The sequence below is a fragment of the Lagenorhynchus albirostris genome, chromosome 20 (assembly GCF_949774975.1).
Source record: "Lagenorhynchus albirostris chromosome 20, mLagAlb1.1, whole genome shotgun sequence".
Lineage (NCBI taxonomy): Eukaryota > Metazoa > Chordata > Mammalia > Artiodactyla > Delphinidae > Lagenorhynchus > Lagenorhynchus albirostris.
Genome location: NC_083114.1, coordinates 49,290,603 through 49,308,263, shown reverse-complemented (window position 1 = coordinate 49,308,263; position 17,661 = coordinate 49,290,603). Strand labels below are relative to the sequence as shown.

The 17,661-nt window shown below is 55.7% G+C and overlaps 1 protein-coding gene across 11 annotated transcripts in view; it reads left to right on the top strand.

Annotated features, from left to right (window-relative positions):
- Positions 1–17,661, top strand: part of ENDOV (endonuclease V) — an 87,538-nt gene that overhangs the window by 10,719 nt on the left and 59,158 nt on the right. For 7 of the 11 annotated variants that reach the window (XM_060132788.1, XM_060132789.1, XM_060132787.1 and 4 more), the window contains exons 5-9: positions 596–708; positions 1,576–1,644; positions 1,989–2,117; positions 4,622–4,695; positions 5,521–5,579. In XM_060132788.1, the coding sequence (XP_059988771.1) occupies positions 596–708; positions 1,576–1,644; positions 1,989–2,117; positions 4,622–4,695; positions 5,521–5,579 (444 nt within the window). Of the gene's footprint in view, positions 1–595; positions 709–1,575; positions 1,645–1,988; positions 2,118–4,621; positions 4,696–5,520; positions 5,580–8,195; positions 15,156–17,661 lie in introns of those variants that run through there. The other 4 variants (XM_060132793.1, XM_060132792.1, XM_060132795.1 and 1 more) reach the window with 4 other exon arrangements.

Below are 17,661 nucleotides of genomic sequence, written 5' to 3'. Positions count from 1 at the left end.
CCGGGGAGAACCACCAAGGGGGAGGGGCTGTCTTACCCTCAGATACAAACCTGGGGGTTGGGCGGCAGAGGGAGTCAGGAAGGGGTGGCATTGTGATTTTAGCCCCTGCCCTGGGAGCCTGTGGGCCCAGAGCCACCCTGGACACTAGTGGAGGACCAGCAGGCCAGCCCTGGGCCTGGCCCCCAGTCACTGCAATCCTTGTGCCCTGGCAGGAGTCCCAAAGTTCTGGGCGAGTTAAGGGCAGAGTTGCAGAGGCCTGAAGGTGGCCACAAAGGGGAGGGGAGGATGAAAGAAGCAGGTGAAGCATGTGAGCACACTAATTATAATCAGGCTCCTAATCTTGTCAGAACAGGGTGGGGGGGAGGGGGAGTCGTCCTCCACCCAGCCTGCCAGCCCGGAAGTCAGGGTAGAGGGCCACGTCCGAGGTCAGGGTGGGGCTTAGAGCCCTGTCCCACAAGTCCTTGCCCACCGACAGGCCTCTGTTCACGTGGAAAAGTTCAGCGAGGCTCTGGTGTGGCCCCCATCCCCACACTGTCTCTAAACTGCTGGGCTCATGGCCTCACCTCCCCAGCCTCATCTTGCTCTGCCCCTACAGGCTTTGGGGTAGCCTGCCACCTTGGTGTCGTCACAGACCTGCCCTGCATCGGGGTGGCCAAGAAACTCCTGCAGGTGGATGGGCTGGAGAACAACGCTCTGCACAAGGAGAAGGTGAGGGGGCCGGAGTCCGCCCCGCTGCAGACCAGCTCCACCTGGGACGCTCTCCTCCCAGCCTGGATTGCTGACCTGGAGCGAGGAAGACCAGCTTTCTTTGCGCGCCTTGTGGGTGGTGGGTCATCTCGGGAGACTCGGAGCTCCTCTCCCAGCCTCTGGGTGCACACTTGCCTCCTCTCCACCCCTGCCTGCGTGCTGCTGTGGCACCCCACGTGGGGGCAGAGCCTCCAGGTATCGGGGACCGGGCATTCGGGGCCTGTACAACACTCTGTACTTTTCCATCTGCCGTGCCACCCCCATCTGCCTGGGGCATCTCCCTCCTCTGGGACCCCCTCTGGCGGGAGCTGGTGACACACGTGGCTCTCTAACCTGGACAGCCAACTCTGAGAACGGGTCAGTTGCATCTGTCTCATCCTTCCAGCTCCCCCATGCCTGTGTGGAGTGCCTGTTTGTTGAGTTGACAGGGGCCCCTGACCCACCCAATGGGCCAGTCCCCACCACCACCACTCCAAAAAGTTTGTCAGGTTGAATCAGAAGTGCTCAAATTTGTAGCAGGAGAGAAAGCAGCAGGAAGTAAGTGGCCTCGAGTGGGTTGTGGCCCTGTGTGTGCACCAGCTTGGTGCCTCCACCCTGCAGCACTGGGGCCTGGGTGGGCTGCTGCCTCTTCTCTGCTGCAGAATGGGGAGGAGAGTACCTCGTCAAGGTGAGATGGTGCTGCAGGCCGCGCTTGGACGCAGGGTCCACTCGCGATGGGCCCTTCCATCTCCTCGCCCAGCGGCTGCTCAGGTTTTAAAGGTGAGCAGGCTTGCCTTCAAGCCTTTCACCAAGAAAGGTGTTTTTCCAAGTCTTTTTTCTGTTTTCCAGATACGGCTCCTGAAGGCTGGAGGAGACTCATTTCCTCTGATGGGAGGCTCCGGGACCGTCCTGGGCATGGTGAGTGGCCAGGGGCCTGCGCCCCACCGAGGCAGACCCCTCAGCTGAGGGCCAGAGGGGGCCTGGGGTCAGTACCCATGTACGTGCGTGCCCCAGAACCCGTCCGCCTCTCCCTATCTTCCTGCCACTCTGGCTGCCCCTGCATCTTTATTTCTTCCCCTCCCCCACTGTGCTGAGGGGGCCTCTGGGCCCTCATTCACCCCACCCTGTCCCTAAGACAAACATCAGGAAGGTGCCCCAAGGGTGCTGCCAGTCTCCCAAGCTCCCGCCTACCGCCCAGGACATGTCAGTCCTCCAGCCCACAGAGCTTGCCCAGTGCCCTGACCTCACCCTCCCTGTCACAGGCCCTGAAGAGCCACGACCACAGCACCAAGCCCCTCTATGTCTCTGTGGGCCACAAGATGAGCCTGGAGGCAGCCGTGCGCCTGACCCATGGCTGCTGCAAGTTTCGGATCCCGGAGCCCGTGCGCCAGGTGAGTGGGCTGCCAGGTGGGTAGGCTAGTGCATGGCACCTGCTCTTCCTGTACTCCCGGGCTGAGGGTCCACAAGCACCTGTGGGAGAGTCAGTTTGGGCCACACTAGGCTCCGGAGGGGAGGAGAGGGGCCTGGAAGATGCAGAGGCCTGCCCTGCCTAGCCCGGGAGTCTGCTGTGCCCCTGCACTCAGCCTTTCAGCCTCTGGCACCCTGGGTCATCGGGAAAATCAGCTGACGTCAGCTCAAATAGCAGAGTGGCCTGCCAGCCCCTGAAGGCCCAAGCTGCCCCGCTGACCTGGGAGGGAGCGGCCGTCCTCGGCTGGGGGGCCCCTGCAGGGCTGCTGGGCACTGCTGAGGAAGACTTGGGCCAGGGATAAAATCAGGAGACTCCAGGGTGTGGCCACGCCAGGCACCCAGCACCTAACTTGGGGCCCAGGGGGATCAGAACTCTGGTGAACGAGTTGGCTCAGCTAACCTCATGCAGGAAGCCCTTGGGCCGCCTTGGTGGTCTTGGCCATGACAAGGTGCAGAGCAGGTGCATGTCCCAGGGAAGCCCATGAGGCAAGGATCTGTGAGAAGCTGTCCTCAGGGAGAGGCCTGCTGGAAGAGGGGGAAGGGCAGTCCAGGCCTGAGGACCAGCATTTGCAAAGGCCCTTGGGCAGGAAGGAGTTTGATGCCGGAAACTCAGAGGAACTTGTGGCTGGAGCCCTGGCGAGGGTGAGCGGGCGGAAGCCTGTGTGCATTGCAGGGGGCAGAACTTCAGGTTTACCACAGGGCCTTGGATGTGAGTTGGGAGGGGACACCATCAGATTTGCCTTCCCAGCAGGGACTGTATGTCGCCTGCTGCTCCGTGTGTCCCTGAGGCCTGTGCTGCGTCAACTAGAGGCAACCTGGCCTAGGTGCCACAGGCCTGCTCGGTACTCTCAGCTCAGCACCACCTGGTGACACTGCAAACCTGAGGGTCCTGGCTCTGCCTCGACCACCCCAAGAGCCCCCGTAGCCACCACCTCGGGGTTTGGGACACCCCCCCGGCTGCCGGTGTGCAGGGCAGCCTCCAGGTGGCAGCAGCGGCAAGCACGCGGCTGTGGCTCTCCGCCCCTGCCAGCAACTCTCTGGGCTGCGAAGAGTCAAGGCCTCTAGGGTGGCTTCCAGGGTGGACTTTCTAAGTGTCCACCAGCCTCAGCCTCCTTCCCTCCCCGTACAGGGTTCGTAGGTGCAAAAGCCTGTGACATGTCCTGGCCCCAGGAAGCCTTTCCTCCCCCATTCCCATCCACCTGTGCGACCTTGTGGTGGGTGGGGTGACGACCCGAGATTTCTCCGCAGGCCCTCAGAGCCAGGGACTCTGCTGAGCTGGTATGGTGGGCAGGTCTCTGTCCCTTCTGTGTCTCGCCTTGCCCCAGAGTGGATGATAGCTGTGTCCTTGCAGGTGGGGGGATGCCCTGTAAAGTGCCGTGAACCCCTCAAAGGTGAGCAAGGACCGTGTGTCTGCCCTAGAGAAAAGCCAGACGTCTGCACCCAGGAGCCTACCAACCCTATCGTTTCCAGGAACGGGGTGTGGCCCTGTCCAGTGGCACTGGTTATCTCTTGGTCCATCTTCTTCCTTGGCCCACTCACCTGTGTACACTTTGCCCTCCTGACTACTTCTGTAAGCTCTGAGGAGAAGCTGAGAGAACGGCTTAGGGCCTGCTCCGTTGGTCACAGGCCCGCTGCCCCCAGCTCCCGGTCCAGGCCGGGACCGGTTGCTGCAGGGGAAGGCGGGAGGTGCTGCCTCGCGTCTCCCGGGCCTTTCTCCCGGAGCACCCTGCCGCCCACCCTGCCCACTTGCCCATTCACTCTTAAGTAGAAACAGTCGGGGGGATTAGCTGTTGTGTCCTGTAGTCACACAGCCCAAAGCGGGGCTGAGCCATCTGAGCCGGGATCAGGGGCCTCCCTGAGGCCAGGCCCCCTGGAACGGGGAGAGCCTGTGCCGCAAGGTCCTGGGGGCCCCACTCAGGCCTGTTCCCCTCTCCCCAGGGTGTGCCCTGATCCCAGCCTATGGCCCAGAAGCCCCCTTTCATTCTGGTGACTCTGAAGAACTTTCCAGACACTTCTCCAGGGACAGAGGTTGCAGCTGACACTAGCCAGGGAGCCAGATGAACCAAAAGTGAGGACAGACAAGCTGGGCTGAGGACAGCCTTCAGAGAAGAGGGCTTTAGCAGAGAAACTGTTGGCTCAAGCAAAACCTACAGGGAAGCACAAGCTATAAACCCACTGAAAGCCAACTGAAATAGGAGCGAGGCACCCAGCCCATTTCCTCAGGCCCTTCGGGGACATGCTGTCAAGCACCCCAACCAGAGGGCCTGACCTCCTGGCACCCACGCATGATGGGGCCGCTGCTCCTTTTCCCTCAGGCTGGGCCTCCGTGGGCTTTTCCAGGAGGGGCCACCCTATCGGGTGGGGACTGATCCAGAGGCCAGCTTGGGACCCCAGCCACCCCTCTCACTCGAGCCATCCCTTTCTTCAGGCTGACATCTGCTCCCGAGACTACATCCGCAGGACCCTGGGAGTCCAAGGGGCCCCTGCCTTGCGGCCAGAAAGGTGAGTGCTGGGGTGGCTGGGTCATGCCCCCGTGGGGCCACTTCTGGTGGCTGGGCCTCTCGGCGGTGGCGCTGTGGCTCAGGCCAGAAAGGCAGGGCCAGGCAGGGGGCGCAGGGTTCTTGAGGGGACAGGAGAAGAGCCAGCAGAATGCTGGGGGCCAGTGTGGACTCCATGTTCAGTGGGAACTGTCCAGCAACCCCCAAAGCCCAAAGCTCACCTCCCACCAGGGCGCTCCCTGCTTACCTTGGTCCATTTATGTCGTGGTCTCCACAGAAAGGGTGAGGGAGTCAGGTGGTCCTGGTTCATGTCCTGGCTCTGCACCTGCTGTGTCATTTACGCTCTCAAAGCCTGTTTCCTCACCTGTGTGGTGTGCACGGTGATTCTCATCCCACTATGTTGTGGTACAGTCACAGCCAGCAGTGGCTGGTTACTTAATCCTAACGGCACTTACCATGAGACAGGCACTGTGATCACTTTGCCGATGAAGAGACTGAGATAGCAGGGTTTCCATTGGCAGCTTGGACATCAGGCCCATCCTCTCCCACCAGGAGCCCTTACAAGCACTGCGTTTCCTTTGTGCTCCCTTCTCCTCCAAGCCCGTGCTGGCCTGGGCCTGGCTAAGCTGCTTTGAGAACTGTGGGAAGGTGTGGCTGGGACCCCTGAACTCTCCCAAGGGTGGGGGCTGGCCGTCGGGATCTGCCTTGCCCCCTCTGGCCTGGGCTCTCGCACCCCTGAGGATCCAGGTGGACACAGCTTCCAGGGACCACCTGGGGATCGAGGGGGGCTCTGACGTTTGATGCTGTCCTTTCTTGATGTCATTACCAGGAGCAAGAAGGCACAGAGGCCAAAGGCGTGCCCTCAGGGAGCCTCAGAAGAGCCCGCAGGTAAGGACGGGCCCCTCAAAGCCCACAGCCGAAACCCCAGGACACACCGGAAAGCCCTGGGCCCAGGTGCCCAGGGGCAGTAGGGCAAGGTCTGGGGCTGGCACCGAGCTGGGTGCCAGGAAGACTCTTGGGCCGCCTGTGGCCCTGCTCCAGCTCGTCTGTAGGGACTGGGGGAGCGGCCCCCACAGCAGGTGGGGCACCCTGGCCCGAGGACATGGGGACGCAGAAGGCACAGCCCTGCTCGGATGGACTGGGGTGGCCACCTTTCCATTCCACGGTCATGAGGCACAGGGGCCTGGAGAGAGCTCAGTGGAAGACAGAGCTCACATGGCAGAGTGCCAGGCCCAGAGAGCACATGACGTTAATTTCTTAGGCGCACAGGAAGGGATTCAGAGTTCATAGGGGATTTTCTGGTGTTTTTTTGTTTTGTTCTGAAAGCGCCCAGGTGGGCTTACAGCTGCCAGACTGCACATACATGCACACCTTCTCCTTGCCCATCTGCTCCTCTGAGTACATGTGCCGCTTTCACTTTGTGTTTGTTTATAAACCAGCACATCCCTCCCTGCCGACCAGCTACACTGAGCCACTTCTGCCCTGGCCGGGGAGGGTCCAGACTGGGGTGGCTGCTGTCAGGCTTGGCCCCTGGCTGCCCAGCCGGTCTCCAGACTGCCTGCTGCTGGGACGTGCAGGGCCAGGAGGAGGGGAGAAGAGCAGTGTCTGAGCCTGGAAAAGGCTGAGGGTTGGGGGACATACAGAGGCAGTCTGGGCTGCAGGGGTGGGGTGCCAGACAGAGGGCTGGCACCCGTACCCGAGGAGATGGGTGTTGGGATCTGCTATCCTGGCCACGGGCCCCGAGGGCGGGCAGCCCACTGTGTTCAAGTGCCAATAGCTCTCCCCTGTTCCTGTCAACCCGGCGCACTCCCCCCCGCCAGCCTCTTCACCCAGAGTCCCAGCCTCAAAACGCGTCTCCGCTGTGGGAGGGCAGCCCTGACTCTGGCGCCCTGCCTGGGCACTCCTCTTGGTGTGAGCTAGTCCCAGGGAGGCGCACGGCCCCACCCACAGCCCCTGGGTGCCTCCCAAGCAGCCCTAGTCCTCCACCTCCTCCCAGCTCACCCCAGGTTCTCTAAGGACTCTGGAATCTTTGCTGAGGGGTGTGAAGAATCCTCGGAGGCAAGCCTTTCTTGCCGTTTATCCTGCCTCTCAAGAAGGAACTGCCTGTCATGGTTTGACAGCCTGGGATGGAAGCCCAGGGAGGCCCTGGGTCCCAGCGCTCCTTCCACGCCCCGCTCTGGTATCTCTCCTTTCATTCAGAGTGAGAAGGGAGCTCTCTTCCAGGGCCCGGGCTCATGGAAGAAGCAAAGGGGACAAGTAAGCAAGGCAGCCAGCTATTTGGGTTCAGCTGTCCCCCTTCCCCTCCCACTTAACCTGTGCTCCCAAAACCCTTTGTAAGGTGGGGCCAGGGGCTGCCCCACATGGTAGTAGCCCCTAGTCAGGACATTGCAATAGGAAGCAGGGCCATTCCAGGGCAGGGGGCTTCGGGGTACAGAAGGCCTACTGGGGCCAGGTGGGCTGCTGGGTGCCACCCATATGCTTATGGGCTCCACTGGATGGCCCACTGGGCTCAGCAGCTTCCGGCATGTTCCACAGGTACCTTCAGGGGGACTCCTTCAGGCAGGAAGGCCTATCCCAGGTTCTGATCTGTGGTCCTCCCCAGATGTCCTCGCTGCACATCTTTTTTCTCACCTCAGCTTCTACTGTCCACCCAATCCTGAGACTGAGAAAAACACCTGCTCTTCACAGCCGGTGGTACACAGGGAACCCCAGCTCACCCCACCCTCCCTAGCAGACCCCGGGCCTTCTGCCCACTCACCCCAGGCTCTGGGATGCTGTGCCTGTTTAGAACCTGCACCTCAGTACCTGCGGCTTTTGGCTCCCCTGTGCCGGCAGTGCCCCAGCTGTCCCTGCCTCTGGACTGAGGCACGGGTCTGTGTCCTGGGATAGAAGGTGGAATGTGACATCTGATGGAGCTCCCAGAGGGACCGGTCCTCCCTCTCGGAACCTGTTCTCTTGCGGGGATACAAGCACCTGCTTAGTCCAGTTGGGGGATTGAGTGTGAGGGTCCACGTGGAGTCCCTGCCGGCAGTGACACAGTCAGTTCCCAGTTAATGAAGGATGGGGGGCGTCCAGCACCAGCTGGGCGCCACGCTGAGTCGTTAGTGGTCAGAGGCAGGGACAGCGTGGAGTCCCGTCTGAGGTGTGCAGGAGCACAGGGCCATGGCGAAACCATCTCCCTAAAATCCCTGATGGTCACTGGGCACAAACAGGCCTGGGCAGGGTTCCACCGGGGGGACCACAGCTGGATTAAGTGCAGCCATAGTCCTGGGGGCTGCCCAAGGACAAGGGAGACAGTGGCACTTGCCTGGGGTCCCAGGCAGCTGCTGCCTCATTCACACCCCTGCTGAGTACAAGGGTGCTGAGCCACCCCAGATGTGCCCCGAGCCTGGTGCCCAGGACTCTGTGCCAGGGTGGCCCTCAGGAGACTCAGTCCCAGCCTACCACCCACGCAGGCCCTGCCTGGTGCTCCACAACCACTGCCCTCCTAACTTCTTCTTCCAGGTCTCTCCCTGCCCAGAGTTCATCAGGACCAGGGGGTGGGGGGGACTTCGGAGCGCAGGATGGAAGCCACGCAGAGCTGGCTGGGCCTGACGGCTTTGTACTGACTGGCCTTGGGCAAAGCTTCGAGCCTGTAATGGGGATCATACCTGTGCTGTCTCCCCGGACAGCTGCAGCCCTGTGTGGAGTGGCCGTGGCACAGAACCTGGCACGCAGTCAGTCCTTGCAAAGAAAGTGAGAAGGTTTGGAGAAGTGGGGCCCACAGGGGCCAAGGTTGATGGTCCTCAGTCTGCAAGGCTGTGCTAACTGCACCAATGGGAAGGGAGAAACAGGAAGTAAAGGTCCTCATTTCCTACTGAGCTCCTTCCACCACCCCAAGCCGCCAGAATGCAGGTCCCGCAAGGGCTGGGCAGGAAGGACCGTGACTCCTCGGCCCCAATGGCACCTTCCCCTTCAATGCCTGCCCCACGCACATGCCAACAGGAGAGCTTCCCATGGTGCCGGGAGGCTCAGGGTGATGTCTGCAGCAGCATCCCCTGGGGACCCATCTCTAAGACAGGCACAGAGATGGCCGAGACCTCCTACTGGGGTGGGACTGGGGCTCTGCTTAAAGCCACTGCTTCCTCACTGACCAGAGGAGTCAAGTGGGCCCCCTGGGCTGAGGCATGGACCGCTGTGGGGTCCCTCATCCCTATCCCCTCCGCTTCAGTGAGAAGCAGACAGAGCCTGAGATCAGTTTACAGACAACTGAAAACCTGAGTGGTTTTTGTTTGTTTCAAGGTTAGAGTCATGTAACAAGTCACCATTTTGACATCCTTAAGCGTACCGTTAATTGGCTTGTAGTATATTCAGAATCTTGTGCAGGCACACCACTCTCTCGTTCCAGAACCTTTTCATCCCGTGTCCATTAGCAGTCACTCTCCTCCACCCCTCCCCCCTGCCCCAGCGCCTGGCAACCACTGATGGGCTTCCTGTTTCTGTGGACTTGCCGATTCTGGGTACCTCATAGGAATGGAGTCACACAGAGTATGTGACCTTTATGTCTGGAGTCTCTCCTTAGCATGAGTTTTCAAGGTTCATCTGTGCTGTAACATGGATCAGTACTTTTTTCTATGGCCAAATAATTTTCTGTTGTATGGATAGGCCACATTTTGTTTATCCATTCATGAATGGATGAATACTGATGAATATTTGGATTATTTGGGGCTATGATGAATAATGCTGCTGTGCGAATCGACGTACAAGTTTTTGTGTGAACTTACGTTTTTAGTTCTCTTGGGAGTGGAATTTCATGGTAACTCTCTGTTTAACTTTTTGAGGAATAGCCATACTATTTTCCTCCTGTTTTCCGTGGTGGCTGCACCTTTTTACAACCCCACCAGCAACACAGGGTTCCAAGTTCTCCACATCCTCACCAACACTTGTAATTATCTGTCTTTTTGATTCTGGCTATGCTAGTGTATGTGAAATGGTATCTCATTGTGGTTTTGATTTGTATTCCCCTAATGACTAATGATCTTGAGCCCCTTTTCATGTGCGTATTAGCTATTTGTATGTCTTCCTGGGAGAAATGTCCACTCAAATTCTTTGCTATTTTTAAAATTGGGTTGTTTGTCTTTCTGTCATTGAGTTGTACGAGTTCTTTATATGTCCTGGGTACCAGACCCCTTTCAGTTATATAATTTACAAATAGGTTCTCCCATTTTGTGTGTTGTCTTTTCATTTTCTTGATAACATCCTTTGAATGAAAGTTTAAAATCTGATGAAATCCAGTTTATCTGTTTTTCACTTGTTGCCTGTGCTTTTGGTGTCATAACGAAGAAACCATTGCCTAATCTGATGTCACAAAGATTTCCTCCTATGTTTTCTTCTAAGAGTTTAATAGTTTCAGCTCTTACATTTAGATCTTTGACGCATTTTGAGGTAATTTTTGTATATGGATATTTGGGTCTCTTGAAATTCCATATAAATTTTAGAACCAGCTTGTCCATTTCTGCCCCCAAAAAAGGCAGTTGGAATTTTGATAGTGATTGCACTCATCAATTTGTAGAGCATTGCTGTCTTTTTTTTAATAAGTTATTTTTTTAATAAATTCATTTTTTAAATTTATTTTTGGCTGCTTTGGGTCTTCGTTGCTGCGCGCGGGCTTCTCTCTAGTTGCAGAGAGCGGGGGCTACTCTTCGTTGCAGTGTGTGGGCTTCTCGTTGCTGTGGCTTCTCTTGTTGCAGAGCACAGGCTCTAGGCGCACGGGCTTCAGTAGTTGTGGCACGCAGGCTCAGTAGTTGTGGCTCATGGGCTCTGGAGCACAGGCTCAGTAGTTGTGGCGCACAGGCTTAGTTGCTCCACAACATACGGGATCTTCCCGGACCAGGGCTCGAACCCATGTCCCCTGCATTGGCAGGCGGACTCTTAACCACTGCGCCACCAGGGAAGCCCTGAGCATTGCTGTCTTAACACTATTACGTCTTCAAATCACTGAACACAGGGTCTTTTCACTCATTTAGATCTTCTTTAATTTCTTTCAATGATGTTTTGTAATTTTCATTGTACACGCCCTCCCTGTACGTCCTTTGGTAAAATTTATTACTGAGTATTTTATTCTGTTTGATGCTATTGTAAATGGAATTGTTTTATTCATTTTATTTTTGGATTGTTCATTGCTAGTGTATAAAAATACAATTGATTTTTGTATCATATCTGGCAACTTTGCTGTATTCATTTATTAGCTCTAATTGTGTGTGTGTGTGTTCTTTAAGGGTTTTATATATCAGATCATGTCTTATGTGAATATAGTTTCACTTTTATTTCTTCCTTTCCAATCTGAATGCCTTTTATATCTTGTTCTTGCCTGGTTGTCCTGGCTGGAACCTCCAGTGCAATGTTGAATGCAAGTAGGGAGAGTGGACGTCCTTGCCTGGTGCCTGACCTTAGGGGGAAGCTTCACTAGAGTGTGATGTTAGCTGTGGGTTTTCCATAGATGCCCTTGATCCGGTTGAGGAAGATCCTTCTATTCCTAGTTTCTCTGTGTTTTTACCGTGAAAGAGTGTTGGATTTATCAAATGCTTTTTCTGCACCTATTGAAATGATCATTTTCCTTCATTCTGTTAATGTGGTGTGTTATATTGATTGACTTTCATATTTTGAGCCACTTTTGAATTTATGGAATAAATCCTTCTCAGTCATGGTGTATAATCCTTTTACTAAGCTGCTGAATTTGATTTGCTAGTATTTTGTTGAGGATTTTTACATCTATATTCATAAGGTATACTGGTCTGTACTTTTCTTGTGATATCTTTGTCTGGCTTTGATATGAGGGTAGTACTGACTTCATAGAATAGTTAGGAAGTGTTCCCTCCTCTGAGAAGGATTGGTGTTGATTCTTGTTAAACCTTTGGTAAAATCACCTGTGAAGCCAGCTGGCTCTGTGCTTATCTTTGTTGGGAGGGGTTTTGATTACTGATTCACTCTCTTTTGTTATAGATCTATGAAGATTTTCTGTTTCTTCAGTCAGTTGGTAGTTTGTTTCTAGGAATTTGTCCATGTCATGCAGATCATCTAATGTGTTGGCCTACAATTGTTTGTGATATTTTCTTTCTATTTCAATAAGGTTGGTAGTAGTGTCTCCATTGTGCTTATTGACTTTAGTGGGTTAGTCTGGCTGTGAGTGGTTTTTCTAAGGAGCCCTCTCCCCACCCGCAAGATGCCACTTGTTAGTGCCCCTGGCTTGAGTGGGGAGTGGGAGGGCAGAGTCCCCTGCAAGATTCAGAGGGTCAAGACTCAACCTACCTCTGCTTTCAAGGGTTTCCAGCTCTTCCCAGAAGCCCCAAAGGGTGTAAATCCCACCCCATCAGAAACTAATTATGGCCCCAATAAATCCTGGGCCTGACCTCAGGGGGGGAGTAGGGTTCCAGGAGAACCAGTTGGAAGATAGCAGAGACGTTGTTTAACCCTGGGTGGGCTGAGTGGGGGGGTTAAGCCTGGCATGGAAGGCTTGTGGGCAGAGGTGGGGGCGTCTGAACCTTAAAGGGACGAGTTTCAGCTACAGCCTGATGGAAGAGAATCTGCAGCAGTGGGCAGTGCCATTGGCCCCTTGGCCCTGTCTACTGGCTACACCAAGGCCGTATCAGAGATAAGATGAAGAGGTAGAGCATGTCAGCAGCTTGCTGGGACCCCTGGCTCACCCCAGGGTGGTGGGTGTGGCTATAGCCCTGAGCATCTCGAGGGATGGACCATGCTGAGAGTTCATGTGGAGGGGTTGGGGAGGCTGGGGGAGTGCAGAATCAACTAGAAGGGGCTGAGGTGGTGCCTGGGGACCTACTGGCTGGGGTCATTCATGGGAGAGCAGGAAAGCAGTGGGATTGGGAATGGGGAGGGTGCTTGGGGGTGGCATGTCCTGCCCACCTCTACCCCCCACCGCCAGAGGCTCTACCCTGCAGAAGGCTGCACAGGAGCCCTAAGTGCAGTGGTATCTGGGCTTCTCACAGAACCTTAAAAATAGGGCCGAGATGATATCCATCTTCGCAGATCACAGCCCACCCCAGAACCAAGAATAAATCTCGAAACACTCAATAATTCAAGTTGGATCCAAATAGATTTTTCTGTTAGCCTGGCAGCCTCTGTGCCCCTTCCCTGGGTCCCCAGGGGCTGAGCCTGAGAGGCTCCCACGAGGTGGTGGGCTGGCCTGACCATTGCAGGTCACACCCTGGCCCCTCAGGACACCCGCCTCCAGGACCCCAGTCTGCCCATGCTCCCCTCACCTGGAGCAGTCAGGAATGGAGGACACCCAGGGCTGGGAGTCCTTTATGATCAGGTCAAGGAGGAGGCCCAGCCATGTTCCTAGCTGTCCCAAGGATACCTCCCTTGCCCCCCTACTTTCTGATCACAGGCATTGGCCTGTTTGAGCTTGGGTCTGAGCCAGGCTTCTTGGCCCCTTTGACCAAAACACCTCCCCTCCCCTCCTAGGCTCCTGGGGTCTCAACTCTCCAAGGCTCAAGGGCCAGCCTGGGCTCCAGGGGAGCAAATCCCCCCACTTAGGCCCCAGTCACTGGTGCACACACACCCCTCAGGGTCTGCATTCCTGCCTCCTCCTGGAAGGGTCCCTAAAGGGGCTTCACCTGGGGCTCTGTGGCCTGGAGTGAACAGCTGGGGACAGGAAGCAGGGCCAAGCTTCCTGCCCAAGGCCTCTGCATTGGCTGGGGGTGGGGGGTCCTCATTGGCCTGGCCCACCCACTGCAGGTTTGGCCCAGCCCCAGCAGTCCCTGTTGCACTGCCCTAGCCAGGCCTGAGTAGAGTTTTACCAAATTATTAATTAAAGGCACAGGCATGCGGCAGCTCTGACATCCAAATGAATAACACACTGGGTAATTAGGAGAGGTGTCAGGGAAATGATGGAGCATGGCCCGCTATCCCCAATTCACCTCCCTGGGAAGCAGGAGCAACTTCTCCGTTTCCTACCACGATGGGCGGCACTGGAGGCGGGGTAGGGAGTGCAGGCCAGAGGGGCCAGGGCACAGCTGTTGCTTGTGGACAGGGCTGGGTCCTCCCCAGTCTGGTTGCTCTCCACCCAACCGGGAGAAGACCTGGGAACAGGGCAGGGAAGGTGAGAGGTGGGCTAATGGAAGAAGGATGCGGTCCCAAGACAGATAGGCAAGCCGACCTGGAGGGACTCAGAGAGAAAGATACTGGGGGAGGCCGCTGGAGGCCCGTGGTGGGGCAGGGGAGGAAGGATCCAGACCCGACTCCAGCACACGGGGTGTCCTGCCCTGGAAGAGGAGACAGCTCCCTAGGCCCTTCCTTGGGGCTGCAGGGGCCTGATAGAGAGCTGGGAGTAGAGAGCAGGCTGGAGTAGTTTTGTCTTTTAGTTACTTAAATTGCAGTGGTGTTTTGGTGTTTGTTTGATTTTTAATCGAGGTTATAAACGTACATAGTTTAAATAGTCAAATAGTTCTATAAGACTTGTAACGAAAACCCAGTAGCTCCTCATTCACTCACCCCTCTCCTCTCCTGACTTCCCCTGCTCAGAGGCAAAATTTTGTTATTTTAGTTTTCTTTAGTGTGGGGGTTTTTCATATTTACTTCTAAATAACATGCTAATGCTGCCTTTCTCTTTTTTGTTTTTCTGTTTTTTTAGATTTAGAAATTATCCATTGACTTTCTGCCATGGAGGTTGAGAGTTTGTTCCCTCTCACATAGCCTCTCATACACTTTCCTTCCACCCATCTTCTCATTTTCATTGAATCAGAATTCAATGTCTGCGTTATTCTTTCTTTGCACGTACTGTTCGTCTGAGTAATGTAATGTAATTACATCTCCTTTTTTGTACAACCTCTTGTTTTTCCTGCACTTGATAATTGCCTCATGTTTTGGATTTGGTTTATTTTCTGTGTATCCATTACTTATTCCCAAACCCTGCAATGGAAATATAAATCTCTTTTTGGTACATTCAAAGCATCAGGCCATCTTGAATTTATTTTTTTCTCGGAGCCTGTGGTAGCCAGCTTCCAATATGGCCTCCTGGGGCTGGTGTAGCCCTATGACCACACTGAACAAGGTCCGTCTGTATGACCAGTGGAGGTACAAAAGTGAGGGTATGTCATTTCTGATACTAGGCCTAAAACACACTGGGACTTATGTCTTGATGGTGCCCCTCCCTCTCTCTTCCCCCCTCATCATTCACTTTGAGAGAAGTCAGCTGCTGTGTTGTAAACTGCTCTGTGAAGTCCACGTGGCAGAGAACTGAGCCCACCTGCCCGTCACCATGTGAGGGAGCCATCTTGGAAGTGCACCCTCCGGCCCTGGCTGTCATCTGACTGCAACCTCATGAGAGACCCTGGGACAGAACCAGCTAGCCAGTCTGCTTCCAGGTTCCTATCCCTCAGAAACTGTGAGATAATAGACCTTTGTTCTGGAATAATATTTTTATGCAGCAAAACATAACTAATACAGAGCCACTCCTCCCATGCCCACCTGTCTTGGTTGCCTTGTATACCTGATTCACATCCGTCTCCAGGGACCTCTCTCCACCCTCGTTTTGCTCCTGCTCCTGTTATAGTGGTGTGCGTCATCTAGCGTCTGCTTGAGAACTACAGCCCCACCCTAGCCCCACCGTAGAAACTGGGGAGACCCTGGAAAGGGGCTTTTTTAAGTACCCAGAAGAGTCCTTATTTCTGAGGCACAAGGGCACCGCGACATCTTTCAGGAGTCTGTCAATAGCCTCAAGATGAGCCACATTGTCCTGGGTCTCCCAGGTGGGTGGGAAATCTGTTCGCTCCTCTGGGCCTGCAGCGCTGTGTGGGGCAAGGCCACCGCTGTCCACGGTGCTGAACTCAATGCCGTCATGTTGGCCTCGGGTGCCAGCCCCAGACGCTGGGTGGCCTCGGCTCTAGCTTTCCTCCTCTTCAACCCAGATCCCCTCTGTCCAGGCCTCGCCTTTCTGTACTAGGCTGTCTTCCTGCTCAGGGCTCCTTCTCGCTCTAGTAAGCAGACCCCACATGGGCTCTGCAGACAGGCTTGAATCCTGAAGTAAGAGCCTGTAGGTGTTTGAGCTGAGAACTCTCCAGATTACATGTGACAGAAGCAAACTTAAACCACCTTAAGCAAATAATAGGGCCTTGTTAGTTCACTCCAGGGTAGAGCTGGCTGTGAGTGGCCTGGCTGCAACACACGTCTACCCTCTCCCTCTGTGCCATTCCCAGGGGGGCTCCCCTCTGGGTGCTAGATGGCTGGCAGCAGCCCCAGGCTTACTTTCTCCCCTGTGGTGTTCCCAGGCAAAGCGCAGCCTCTACCCTAAAGGCTTCATCGCAAGCCCCAGGCCCTGGGTTCTGGATGGACTGTGATCACTGCTTAGTTTTATCACTGCGGCTGGAGGGGAGGGGAGGCCATGTGTCCAGCCTGGAGCCGGGGAGTGGAGTCAGCCGCAGCCCATCTCATGGAGGGGTGCTCCTCAGTGGACAGACCACTGTCAGCAGAAGGCACACCTGGTTGGGGAAACTGAGGGGAGGGGACTCCAGGCTCTCTGAGGATGCTCTGTTCCCAAGGCCCTAAGAAAGCACCGTCTCTTCCCAGCAGTGCCCCATCTTGTCTCCGGGCAGTTCTCTTCCCATACCAGCAGGGAATGGCATGATTAAGTCTCCATTATTAACTTGCCAATCTTGTTTCTGGGGCACAGATGCTGACGGCTTAGGGGACCCAGTTGGCATATAACGAGGTCTCTGTGACAAATTACTTGGGTGTCAATTAACTATCTAGAGAAATGTCAAGCAGGATCTGTCATGCTGGTGGTGAGGGACAGCCAATTAACCCGGAGTGGTTAATGCAATCCACGCAATCGCCTGCCTCAGCCTCCGGCTGGGCTGGGAGTGAGGAAAAAGGCCTAGGGTGTGGGGTAGGCGGGGCCTGGCCTCCGTCTCCCTGGGACACACTTCTGCAGTCACACTGGGGTGCTCAGCACATGGCTCTTGCCTTGCAGCCTGACTCTGTCCATTCTTTCATTCATTCCACAGCCATCTGCTGGGTCAGGCCTGAACTGGTCACTGCTGGTCAGGGGGTGGGACAGTGCTGGGGAAGGACAAATGTGCAGACAGGTGTCCATGACTTGCGTGGTCTCCACAGGATCCAATATGGATAAGAGTATCCTCAGGGAAGGGTAAACTCTAAAGGGGTGAGGGCAGGGCAGGGAGGTGAAGGAGGAGTGGCCAGGTCCTGGGTGGCAGTCAGGTGGAGGGCACCCAGGGCAGCGCAGACAGAACAGTACCCCGGTCCCAGTGCTCGGAGCCTTTGGCAATCAACTGGCAGACCTGAGCACAATCCAGCTACCCGACTCTGAGCCATAAGACTTGGAGACAGTTTCTTCAAACTTTTCTAAGCCTGTTTTCTCACCTGTAAAATGGGGCTAAAAACCCCCAGTTCCCAGGAGTGTTGTGAGAGCGAATAGGGCCCTGTGTAGACATGCCTGGCCCAGCACAGGTGCTGGCTGAATTTGGATCCCCCTCCTTCTCCCTGCAGGTGAAACCTTGGTCCCCAGCTCACTAGTGGGAGGCTCAGATGGAGCACGTGCTGGGGAGAGGCACAGGGTGCGGGCGCAGCCTGGGAGGAGAAGGGCATCCTGGAGGGGCTGGTGTGGGCTGGCCAGCGGGCCTGCAGGCAGACACAAAGCTGAGGGGCAGGGTTCAGGGCTACCCCACACGGTCACACCATGCAATTTGGGTTTTGCTTGTTTTCAGGAAAGCACACTGGTCACCTGGAGGTGGGTCCCTCTGGTGAGGACCAGTGACCATGCTCTGATCCTACCCTCTTCCCATGCCTCTGCCCACACCATCCCCCCACCTGGCCCGCCCCTCTGGTAGTGGTGACCCCCCCACCCCACCCTGTGGTAGCCTCCACCCCATGTCTGCTCGGCAGGTGATTGGCAGCTGCCACTTCCCAGCCCCCCAGCTACAGCGCCTCATGCTTATTCATGACACTGACATAT